Source organism: Coregonus lavaretus, assembly GCF_964263955.1.
Source record: "Coregonus lavaretus genome assembly, chromosome: 21".
Lineage (NCBI taxonomy): Eukaryota > Metazoa > Chordata > Actinopteri > Salmoniformes > Salmonidae > Coregonus > Coregonus lavaretus.
This window is the reverse complement of record NC_140008.1, coordinates 12,938,677-12,951,053: the sequence shown is the minus strand read 5'-3', so window position 1 is coordinate 12,951,053 and position 12,377 is coordinate 12,938,677. Positions and strand designations below refer to the sequence as shown.

Below are 12,377 nucleotides of genomic sequence, written 5' to 3'. Positions count from 1 at the left end.
GGAGGAGGAGGTGTTATGGTGTGGGGTTGCTTTGCTGGTGACACTGTCTGTGATTCATTTAAAATTTAAGGCACACTTAACCAGCATGGCTACCACAACATTCTGCAGCGATACACCATCCTGTCTGGTTTGGGCTTAGTGGGACTATCATTTGTTTTTCAACAGGACAATGACCCAACACACCTCCAGGCTGTGTAAGGGCTATTTTACCAAGAAGGAGCGTGATGGAGTGCTGCATCAGATGACCTGGCCTCAACAATCCCCCGACCTCAACCCAATTGAGATGGTTTGGGATGAGTCAGACCGCAGAGTGAAGGAAAAGCAGCCAACAAGTGATCAGCATATGTGGGAACTCCTTCAAGACTGTTGGAAAAGCATTCCAGGTGAAGCTGGTTGAGAGAATGCCAAGAGTGTGCAAAGCTGTCAAGGCAAAGGGTGGCTACTTTTGAAGAATCTAAAATATATTTTGATTTGTTTAACACTTTTTTTTTTTTTTTTTTTACTACATGATTCCATATGTGTTATTTCATGGTTTTGATGTCTACTATTATTCTACAATGTAGAAAATAGTAAAAAATTAAAAACCCTTGAATGAGTAGGTGTGTCCAAACTCTTGACTGGTACTGTATGTTTCTACAGGCCTACTTGTTGAGTAATCATTACATTTTACGGGTGGCTAAGCAGTGTGTTAAGCTCTTCTCTACTCCGAGCTAATCGACCACCGAAGCGCTGCATCACTGTGTGTGTTTGGCCTTGTGGTCTTAATTGCTCACTGCCCAGCGTTTTCCTGCTTCTCTTTACGGTTCTGATCATAATTTGACTCTTTTCTCTCTCTCCAGGAAACCGAGATCGCTGCTGACTGCAACCATGTAAGTGTTCTGAACTCCGTCCCGCACGTCATTAAACCATCCTGTCATTTTGTGTTACTGAATGTGAATAATGATTTAATACAGCGTTGTTAGCCCCCTCTTGTGGCGTGACCTGCTATCACACCCCTGCTTGAATTTCCCGCTCACAGTGGGCCTGTACTCTGTTTTCTCTGAACTGTCAATAGACTTTAATGTCTTCTTCCTCCAGCTCCTGTGGAACTACAAGTTGAACCTGACGACTGACCCCAAGTTTGAGTCTGTGGCTGTGGAGGTGTGCAAGGCCACCATCACCGACGTAAGTTGGCTAGCTACTTTTACATATGTACAAGTGTGTATTATACGCATGCGTGAAATGGAAATTGACTTTTTGCATATCCCAACTCCCCCCTGGTCATAGCCAGGATCAGCCATTATCAACGGCGACCCTGGAGCAATTAGGGTTAAGTGCCTTGCTCAAGTGCACATTGACAGATTATTTACCTTGTCGGCTCGGGGATTCGCACTAGCGACCTTTCGGTTACCTGCTGCCACCGTTAGGTCCTGTCCTCATGCTACTACTGTCACGGTCCCTGGCACCTAGCAACACCTAGTAGCAACACAACATTTTTAAGTAGGCCTAACACTTGTGCACTTAGCTGGAAAAGCTTCAATTACAGAAAAAAGGGGCCTGCTTTCCATTTCTTTAATCATGGATTGGTTTTGGATTAATCCCTATGTGCACAGGCCTTTGATGCCCAAACAAACTAAGTGTCTAAGAAAGAGTTTGTGACATTGACATACGCCAACCGTAATGTTTCTCTCCTCCTTCCTTCAGATAAAAGAATGTGCGGCGGAGGAGAGAGGGAAGGGCTACCTGGTTTCCTGCCTGGTGGATCACCGCGGCAACATCACGGAGTACCAGTGCAACCAGTACATCACCAAGATGACCAGCATCGTGTTCAGCGACTACCGCCTCATCTGTGGCTTCATGGACAAGTGTCGCGAGGACATCAACAGCCTGCACTGTGGCAGCATATCCACCGGCGAGAAGGTGACTGCTCTAGTAGCCTTCTCTCACCTGTCTGTTATTGCTCTATAATATTTCAGAGTATATGCTATTTGGTAGGCGCTTTACATACAGGTGGTCCCGGGAATCGAACCCACTATATCCTGGCCATGCTCTACCAACTGAGTTAGAGGACCACAGCTATAGGCATATCACTAGCCTTCTCTAACTGTTAAACACGCCTGTCTCTTCTTACTATGTGTACTCATTTCACTGGCCAATCAGCCTTTGTGGGAAGAGTAGCCTACACATCTGTAAAGATTGAACATACTTTTTCAATCAGAAATTGGTCATGAGGGCTTTATATAGCTGCTCCAGCATTATATTTGTATGAAGCTGTCTCTGTGCTGTATGTAGAGGTAACAAAAAAAACTGACAAGTGCAGGATCTGCCCATTTTTGTTTGTGCTGATTTCTAATTTGCTAGGTTGGTTCTCATTTTTATTTGACACCTTGTGTTCCACCATGTCTTATGACTACATGAGGTTTCCTGTTTTGGGCATAATGTAGTTAGGCTTGACTTAATGCCTCTGTACTGCTCTGAGCTCCAGTGTGGTTTTCCTGGCTATGAGTCCTCCTGAGTATTTGCTCTTACTACAGTCACTAACTTAGCTACTTCAGTCATGATTTATGACAAATTTAGCTTCCACGCTCTCAACTCCCAGTGTTTAACATTAATTATTAATATCTACAGGATTATTAATGTCCATGCCTTCAGGAATCAAATGCCAGTTGTCAGGGCAACACAACAGCAAAAACACTGAATGAATAATTTCTTTGTTGTCCTTTTTTAAATATTTAACATCTCTGTATTTACTAATGTATTTCCTCCCCTCTGGCTGTTTTGTATGTTTTTGTGGTTGTGTGTTCTATTCAATTGCTAAAAGAAATCCTTTGAAATAAAATATTTGATTAAAAACAACGGATCCAAAGCGCAACTCTGGGAGCTAACACTTCTCCAGGCCCCACACAGAGATGCGTGAGTACACAAAGGCTCATCGGTGCTGTAGCCAACTTGAACCTATCCATCTCACTGTCCCCACGCCACCCTTTCTGTCCCTCAGGACGTGCACTCCCAGGGTGAGGTGATAGCGTGCCTGGAGAAGGGTCTGGTCAGAGAGGCAGAGGAGCAGCCCGGGGCCCATGCCATCGGGCCCGACTGTAAGAAGGCCATCATGCGTGTGGCCGAACTCTCCTCAGACGACTTCCACCTGGACAGATACCTCTACTTTTCCTGCCGGGAGGACCGTGAGCGCTTCTGTGAAAATGTGAGTACCTCCTGCCCTTCCCTCTCAGCTCTTTCATTTCATTAGAGGCTTCATATTGAGATGCAGGGTCAGATGCATTCAGACTTTTATTCATCATAATAATAAATAATATGCCATTTAGCAGACGCTTTTATCCAAAGCGACTTACAGTCATGCGTGCATACATTTTTGTGTATGGGTGGTCCCGGGGATCGAACCCACTACCTTGGCGTTACAAGCGCCGTGCTCTACCAGCTGAGCTACAGAGGACCACATCATTGAATCACAATTCTATTGTCTTTAATTTCTAGACTCCAGCTGGAGAGGGCAGAGTCTACAAGTGTCTCTTCAACCACAAGTTTGAGGAGGCCATGTCTGAAAAGGTATGTGTTCTGCTGTTCAGCCTGGTTGGAACGGAGTCATTGCCAAAATAATCATATCCATCTTCTGCTACTTGTTAGTTGTCCATATGAATAATGCTGTGATTGCAAAGCATTTTGTCAGCATGGTTGTCTAAAATATAGAGAACACACTTGAATGGGAATATCTGTTCTGTTAATTCAATTTCAATTCTGGCTATTAGTCAGTGAGTCAGATGGTGATTGTGACCAGAGCTGTGTTGTGGTTGTCCTCCACAGTGCAGAGAGGCCCTGACCACGCGTCAGAAGCTGATTACCCAGGACTACAAGGTGAGCTACTCCCTGGCCAAGGCCTGCAAGACAGACCTGAGGAAGTACCGCTGCAGCGTGGACACCAACATGCCCCGCGCCCGCGAGGCCCGCCTCTCCTACCTGCTGCTCTGTCTGGAGTCTGCCGTACACCGAGGTTGGGCTGGCTGTCTCTTCTTCCTAATCTCCATCTGTCTCTCCCCCTGTCAGCCTGTTCTCTCTTATGATTTGTCAATCTAGATTAGTCTTTGGTGGAGTAAAAAACTAATCTGTTGTCACGCTGGTGTTACTTTGAGGGTTTTTCTCTCCACTTAATGAAATGAAATGGCTTTCTAGTGCCCCACTTGCAGTTCCTTTAAGACATTTCCTGACCTGTGTGTGTTCCAGGTCGTACGGTGAGCGGGGAGTGTCAGGGGGAGATGTTGGACTACAGGAGGATGTTGATGGAGGACTTCTCTCTGAGCCCTGAGATCGTGCTGCACTGCCGTGGGGAGATCGAGGCCCACTGCTCCGGCCTCCACCGCAAGGGACGCACCCTGCACTGCCTCATGAGGGTGGGCCGAGGAGACATGGGCGCCATCGACAACCTCTGCCAGAAAGCTGTGAGTTCACAGGGTTCTCCCCAGTAGTGGTGCTGCTGAGTAAGGTGGGCGGGGGAGGTCTGGAAGGGGGCAGTACTCAGTAAAGAAAACAATAAAAAAGGTTTTGGTAAAGAAAAAGACTGTAAAATCACTAGGAATTCATTTAAAATGAGTTTAATTTAGGACATTTGTTCCCAAATATTCCCACAAATAAAAAGAGACGTGATCATGTCTCAATGTAATCAAGGTAGGAAATGATTGTTATTTTCAAATAAAATCTCTTTTTGGGCTTAGTTGGGGTCAATTTGCAGTGTACAAATTCTTGATATTATGTGCTTCTACATCTGCATTGCTTGCTGTTTGGGGTTTTAGACTGGGTTTCTGTATAGCACTTTGTGACATCTGCTGATGTAAAAAGGGCTTTATAAATACATTTGATTGATGTTCCAGCCCCCCAACCATCCGCTCTGACAAAAATCATCCCGCATCTGAATTTAGTTGCCTACCCCTGCCATAAGGCATTAAGATGGAGATTAACGAGCACTATCCATTTGAGCTTTGAAGAGCAGTCCTCCCCCCAACCCTGAGGTCAAATAGAGAAGTGAACCACTGTCAAGTTTCAGTACACGTACAGTTTGCCTAGTCATCTTGCTGTGCAGCCCACCCATTACCAGACAGTGGTTGTTGAGGTTTAGGTCTCCTCTCTCTCTCCTCTCTCAGCTCCAGATCCTGATCCAGGAGGCTGACCCTGGGGCAGACTACCGTATCGACCGGGCCCTAAACGAGGCCTGTGAGTCTGTCATCCAGACCGCCTGCAAACACATCCGCAACGGAGACCCCATGTGAGTAACCAAATTCTCCCTCTCTCCTGCTTACTTTACACAAAGCTACCAGAACATTTGTATGTCAAATTGCATGCAGTAATTTGTGTATCTGTGGAATGATTAAGCTGTAACATGTGCTTGTGTGTAGGATCCTGTCTTGTCTGATGGAGCACCTGTACACAGAGAAGATGGTGGAGGACTGTGAACACAGGCTGCTGGAGCTGCAGTACTTCATAGCACGGGACTGGAAGTAAGTAGCAACACTACTAGTTTATGGTAATGCTCCACACAAATGGTGACGCTCCACACATTCAAAGCCTTTTAGGAGCCTGATCAGGTTCCATATAAAGGTTTTTAGTATGCCTGATCAGTGTGCCCGGATATGGTTTCCTACACTGCTTTTGCTTGCTCTTTTGGGTCTAGGCCAGGTTACTGTAAAAGCACTTTGTGACAATTGCTGATGTTATAAATGTATTTGATGAATCCTCACACACTCTCCTCTTACTGTCAGACTGGACCCCATCCTGTATAAGAAGTGCCAGGGCGATGCCTCCCGCCTGTGCCACACCCACGGCTGGAACGAGACCAGCGAGATGATGCCACCCGGTGCCGTCTTCTCCTGTCTGTACCGCCACGCCTACCGCACAGAGGAGCAGGGACGGCGGGTAGGACTGATTTCACCGCACTGTGCCGCACTCACAAAACGTAGCTACCAGTGGCTAATGTAGAGGAACATCAATATAGATGTAGGTTAATGTAAAATTATCACAGAAAGAATATATTGTCTGAAGTGATCTAGGACCTTTTTAGAAATGCTTCTGTCCTCAGTACATTCTGAAAGTGTTGTCCTTTTAAAAGGGGAATGCAGTGGAAGAAACAGGAAGGCGTGTTTTCGTTGTAAGTTCAGTGTTTGTTGGTGATGATCATCACGATTTGATTGGGTTCTGATTCCTGAAGATGATTCTGGTCAAAATGAGGGCAAATTATGGATTTTGCTTGTTGAAGAATGTAAATTCGAATATACACTGCTCAAACAAATAAAGGGAACACTTAAACAACACATCCTAGATCTGAATGAATGAAATAATCTTATTAAATACTTTTTTCTTTACATAGTTGAATGTGGTGACAACAAAATCACACAAAAATTATCAATGGAAATCAAATTGATCAACCCATGGAGGTCTGGATTTGGAGTCACCCTCAAAATTAAAGTGGAAAACCACACTACAGGCTGATCCAACTTTGATGTAATGTCCTTAAAACAAGTCAAAATGAGGCTCAGTAGTGTGTGTGGCCTCCACGTGCCCTGTATGACCTCCCTACAACGCCTGGGCATGCTCCTGATGTGGTGGCGGATGGTCTCCTAAGGGATCTCCTCCCAGACCTGGACTAAAGCATCCGCCAACTCCTGGACAGTCTGTGGTGCAACGTGGCGTTGGTGGATGGAGCGAGACATGATGTCCCAGATGTACTCAATTGGATTCAGGTCTGGGGAACGGGCGGTCCATAGCATCAATGCCTTCCTCTTGCAGGAACTGCTGACACACTCCAGCCACATGAGGTCTAGCATTGTCTTGCATTAGGAGGAACCCAGGGCCAACCACACCAGCATATGGTCTCACAAGGGGTCTGAGGATCTCATCTCGGTACCTAATGGCAGTCAGGCTACCTCTGGCGAGCACATGGAGGGCTGTGCGGCCCCCCAAAGAAATGCCACCCCACACCATGACTGACCCACCGCCAAACCGGTCATGCTGGAGGATGTTGCAGGCAGCAGAACGTTCTCCACGGGGTCTCCAGACTCTGTCACGTGCTCAGTGTGAACCTGCTTTCATCTGTGAATAGCACAGTGCACCAGTGGTGAATTTGCCAATCTTGGTGTTCTCTGGCAAATGCCAAACGTCCTGCACGGTGTTGGGCTGTAAGCACAACCCCCACCTGTGGACGTCGGGCCCTCATACCACCCTCATGGAGTCTGTTTCTGACCGTTTGAGCAGACACATGCACATTTGTGGCCTGCTGGAGGTCATTTTGCAGGGCTCTGGCAGTGCTCCTCCTGCTCCTCCTTGCACAAAGGCGGAGGTAGCAGTCCTGCTGCTGGGTTGTTGCCCTCCTACGGCCTCCTCCACGTCTCCTGATGTACTGGCCTGTCTCCTGGTAGCGCCTCCATGCTCTGGACACTACGCTGACAGACACAGCAAACCTTCTTGCCACAGCTCGCATTGATGTGCCATCCTGGATGAGCTGCACTACCTGAGCCACTTGTGTGGGTTGTAGACTCCGTCTCATGCTACCACTAGAGTGAAAGCACCGCCAGCATTCAAAAGTGACCAAAACATCAGCCAGGAAGCATAGGAACTGAGAAGTGGTCTGTGGTCACCACCTGCAAAACCAGTCCTTTATTGGGGGTGTCTTGCTAATTGCCTATAATTTCCACCTGTTGTCTATTCCATTTGCACAACAGCATGTGAAATGTATTGTCAATCAGTGTTGCTTCCTAAGTGGACAGTTTGATTTCACAGAAGTGTGATTGACTTGGAGTTACATTGTGTTGTTTAAGTGTTCCCTTAATTTTTTTGAGCAGTGTATTTTTTACAATAAAGTGATTTTGCTAACGACTTAAAGTATGAGTGCATGCACCTCTACATGTTGAATGTGTCATTGGTATCAGAAGTGGGATTATGTGATGTAACGATCACTATACTCAGGAATGGTCTTCAGTCTTGTCATGAGAATGACTATCAGAATAATTTCTTAAAGGCCCAGTGCAGTCAAAATTCTGTTTTCCTGCAGAAACGAACACTGTGAAAGTGTGAAAAAATGGAATCTGTGTTATTTCCTGATAGTTGCTGGTTAAAAATACAATCTACACAAGACCTTCTCATCAGCCTGTTTGCATGGAGTTTCGGCTTGCCTGGTGTCATCACCAGGCGGTAAATTGGTTAATAGATCAATAACAGAGTTCAAAACCTGTCTGCCAATAACAGCTAGTTTTAAGTTTTCCCCTCCCCACTCAGACCACTCCCAGACAGTCCTAGCAAAATTATTGCTTGAGAAGTAGTTTTTGTCTAAAAAGCTATTTTTGTCAATTTTAATAAATCTATTACAGTAAGTAGGGCACTCACTGTTCTAGAATGCAGTGAAATACGGGTAAATTCAAGAGGGTGCTACTAAATTAGTGTCTAAACCTAGTTATATTTTTTGCCTATGTCAGTATGAATCACATACAATTCATCATTAGATTGTTCTCGACAATATTATAACAATATGCTTTTACAGTGTTGCTTAAATAAGAACGTTTGACCGTTGCTAGTTTAGACCGCGCCTGTCTTGGTTGTATCGTTTCCATATTTCGACGTTGTGAGGTGGTAACATTTGGAGGCGTTTCCGCACTTTGGCCCAATCAAAATCAACTTGATACCCTTGTAATTTTCATCTCTAGATCCATGGCTTTCTATTCCTCTAGCCCCGGTCAATCAACTTTGAGAGGGGCCGTTTCTATGGTGATTTAAAGGGAAAGACTCAGAAATAAAAAAACATTTTTGGGGGAGGATATATATTGAAATTCAGTTTGTTAGCTTTCTAAATGAATGTGTATGCGCACGCTCAATTTTGTTTTGTATTCCGTGGATTTCATTTAGAAAAAGCCCATGTTATCACACACTAACCTGCAGGTACTAGCTAGCTTGTCAGTTGACGCTCGACGTTGGCGCCGTTCTGCCAACAGAGCAGTGTCAGAGTTCTATTGAGCAGTGACCACTTTTTGACCATGGCTGTAATCACATTCTAATCTCTCATCATGCTAAATTCTCTGAGTAAATAGTCTTTACCAGAAATTATTTGATATTGATCATTTATTTTAAAAAACGTCTGCATTGGGCCTTTAATATTTGACTGGAATGGTTGACTGGTGACGTTGACAACAGTGGGATTATTTATTGTGGTCGCCCAATCAATATACTGAAGGTACACTACAAGCAAACAAATTCATTCTGATGGGATGTTCCATTAGTGTTGACGCCTGTCTGTCTTGGGGGCTCCTATCTCCCCTACTTTCTGGTTATCTCTTGTCCTGCATCCTAAACAGGGTTGGCCACAATTCCATTTCAAATCAGTCAATTCCGGAAGTAACCTGAAAGTCCAATTGACTGAATTGAAATGGAATTGACCCCGATCCTGAGTTTTATAATGTTGAGTATTATTCTTTTGATATTCTCTAGCTGTCCCGGGACTGTAAAGTGGAGGTGCAGCGTATCCTCCACCAGAGGGCGCTGGATGTGAAGCTGGACCCGGAGCTGCAGAGGCGCTGTATGACTGACCTGGGGAAGTGGTGCAGTGAGAAGACTGAGTCTGGACAGGTACTGTCACACAAAATTCTGATGACTTGCATATTAAACCATCTCATCCGTTCATTGAATTGTAGCCTGTAACTGCTGAAGTGATGGTTTTGCTTTAGAATGCTGGATGCAGACACTCTGTTACTATAGAATATGGCCAGCCATATTGGGGCTAGATCATTGGGACAGTAATAATTGCACAAGCAGGGTATATTTTTGCTGTAGTGAAGTCTGACATGGTATTTGTTGGTGTTCCAGGAACTGGAGTGTCTACAGGACCATCTAGAGGACCTGGTGTCAGAGTGCAGGGATGTGGTGGGCAACCTGACTGAACTGGCGTCTGAGGTAAGAGAGACGGGAGTACCAGGGACAAACTGGCTGACTGACTGCTCTGTAAGAAGAACTGGCTGTGGTAAACTATGGTTGGTCACATGGTAAAAGGGTGTTCCTATCTCTCTTCCCACCAGGACATTCAGATTGAGACCCTGCTGATGAGAGCCTGTGAGCCAGTTATCCAGTCCCACTGTCACGTGAGTCCTACCTCTACCACAGCCCTGAGTGCTCTCTCAGGGCTTCTCATACCACCAACCCCCATTTAACTCCACTAACAATGACAGGGATATCTCTCCTGTCAAGAAAATGTAAGAATTTCAAATGATCCATTAATTGATTTAACTGATCAGGTTTTTCTGACCACTTTGTCTCTCCCAGGAGGTGGCAGATAACCAGATCGACACAGGGGATCTGATGGAGTGTCTGGTGCAAAACAAACACCAGAAGGAGATGAACGACAAGTGTGCCGTGGGCGTCACACACTTCCAACTGGTGAGTCTGTTCCAGATAATTCCAAATAAACTCCCAACACTGGTGTCCATCTGAAATTATTGGATAGATGGAAGTGAGAAACATACAATATGCCACTAAAGAGACGTTTTCATCCAAAGCAATTTACAGTGCAGTGAGTTCATCCAGTTTGATAGTGTGTGTGATTCCTCCCTGTGAGAATTGAACCCATGACCTTGACAGTTGCTTCACTCCCATTTCTCTGCTCTTCCCTTCTCCTTCCGCTGCTCTTCCCTTCTCCTTCCGCTGCTCTTCCTTTTCAGGTCCAGATTAAGGACTTCCGTTTCTCCTACAAGTTTAAGATGGCCTGCAAAGAGGACGTGCTCAAACTCTGCCCCAACATCAAGAAGAAGTGAGTCATCTGAGCGAGAACCTGGGCATAGTTGACCACGTTACAGTCAAACTTTAAACGAACCCAAACGTTGTCTCTCATTCTCTCTAGGGTGGACGTAGTGCTCTGTCTGAGCACCACGGTGAGGAACGACACTCTGCAGGACGTCAAGGAGCAACGTGTGTCTGTCAAGTGTCGTAAGCAGCTGAGGGTGGAGGAGCTGGAGATGTCTGAGGATGTCCGTCTGGAGCCTGAGCTCTACGACTCTTGTAAGCAGGACATCGGGAGGCTGTGCCAGAACGTGGCCTTCGGGAATGCCCAGGTAAGGCCCACTGACAACTGTTTGTGTGCCTTGACAAAGCATTTAGTAAACATAATATTTCTACATGATAACTATTGATGAGGGTGATGTTGACGATGATAGCAACTATTGATGATTGTGACGTCTGTCTGTAATAGGTGATAGAGTGTCTGAAGGAGAACAAGAGGCAGCTGACCCAGCGCTGTCACCACAGGGTGTTCAAGCTGCAGGAGGTAGAGATGATGGACCCAGAGCTGGACTTCCAACTCATGAGGGTCTGCAAGCAGATGATCCGGGTATGTACTTTTCACTGAGTCATTTTAGCACTGAATGCATAACACAAGGATCCTAGTCCAAAGCAAGCATTGCAAGGCATGTAAGGAAGTCTTCAACAATTTAGCTGTGCTCAAAGGTGCCTCAGTCAAACCATGATTGCTGATTACATTGTCTGTATGAAGTTATATTTCAGAGTAATTACCATTTTCTGAAGGAGAGGTCCGTGGCTGTTAGTAAGACTGTCCCAGACATGACTGTGGCTTGTCGTCTATGTTGGTCTCTCCCAGTGTGAATATAGTCTGCATAGTCTGTGGCTCTGATGCAATACATTGAATCCCTAATGAAGAGCAATGTTTCGCCAGCTACACTACCTTCATCTGGGTTTCGTCTGAGTGTCCTAGTGTTGTCTCTCTCTACCAGCGGTTCTGTACTGAGGCTGATGCCAAGAACATGCTGCAGTGCCTGAAGCAGAACAAGAACAGCGAGCTGATGGACCCCAAGTGTAAACAGATGATCACCAAGAGACAGATCACACAGAATACAGGTGGATACTGAATGCACACACACATACACACTATAGCGCTCAATATGAGCAGAGATTATGGCTTCCATCATACATATAGTACACAACACCTTTGTAGCATTACCCTAACCCTGTGGTTCTCCCCACTCGAACCCTGTGGTTCTCCCCACTCGAACCCTGTGGTTCTCCCCACTCAAACCCTGTGGTTCTCACCCTGTCTCCTCCCCTGTGTTCTGTCCAGACTACAGGTTGAACCCAGTGCTGAAGAAGTCTTGTAAGGCTGACATCCCTAAGTTCTGCCAGAGCATCCTGAACAAGGCTACAGGAGACAGTGAGCTGGAGGGACAGGTCGTCTCCTGCCTCAAACTCAAATATGCAGACCAGGTCAGAATATACAGCTTTATCTTCTTATACTGAACAAAAATATAAACGCAACATGCAACAATTTCATCGATTCTTTCTGAGTTACAGTTCATATAAGGAAATCAGTCAACTATAATAAATTAATTAGGCCCTATCTATGGATTTCA

At 45.6% G+C, this 12,377-nt stretch overlaps 1 protein-coding gene across 2 annotated transcripts in view; it reads left to right on the top strand.

Annotated features, from left to right (window-relative positions):
- Positions 1-12,377, top strand: part of LOC311149233 (Golgi apparatus protein 1-like) — a 29,987-nt gene that overhangs the window by 12,128 nt on the left and 5,482 nt on the right. The window contains exons 2-21 of one of the 2 annotated variants that reach the window (XM_084186317.1): positions 840-869; positions 1,078-1,164; positions 1,684-1,899; positions 2,978-3,181; positions 3,472-3,543; positions 3,799-3,985; positions 4,216-4,430; positions 5,130-5,251; positions 5,382-5,483; positions 5,745-5,898; positions 6,092-6,130; positions 9,457-9,594; positions 9,832-9,918; positions 10,041-10,103; positions 10,285-10,398; positions 10,680-10,768; positions 10,859-11,069; positions 11,207-11,344; positions 11,745-11,868; positions 12,089-12,231. In XM_084186317.1, the coding sequence (XP_084042443.1) occupies positions 840-869; positions 1,078-1,164; positions 1,684-1,899; positions 2,978-3,181; positions 3,472-3,543; positions 3,799-3,985; positions 4,216-4,430; positions 5,130-5,251; positions 5,382-5,483; positions 5,745-5,898; positions 6,092-6,130; positions 9,457-9,594; positions 9,832-9,918; positions 10,041-10,103; positions 10,285-10,398; positions 10,680-10,768; positions 10,859-11,069; positions 11,207-11,344; positions 11,745-11,868; positions 12,089-12,231 (2,535 nt within the window). The remainder of the gene's footprint in view (positions 1-839; positions 870-1,077; positions 1,165-1,683; positions 1,900-2,977; positions 3,182-3,471; positions 3,544-3,798; positions 3,986-4,215; positions 4,431-5,129; positions 5,252-5,381; positions 5,484-5,744; positions 5,899-6,091; positions 6,131-9,456; positions 9,595-9,831; positions 9,919-10,040; positions 10,104-10,284; positions 10,399-10,679; positions 10,769-10,858; positions 11,070-11,206; positions 11,345-11,744; positions 11,869-12,088; positions 12,232-12,377) is intronic. The other variant, XM_084186318.1, reaches the window with a different exon arrangement.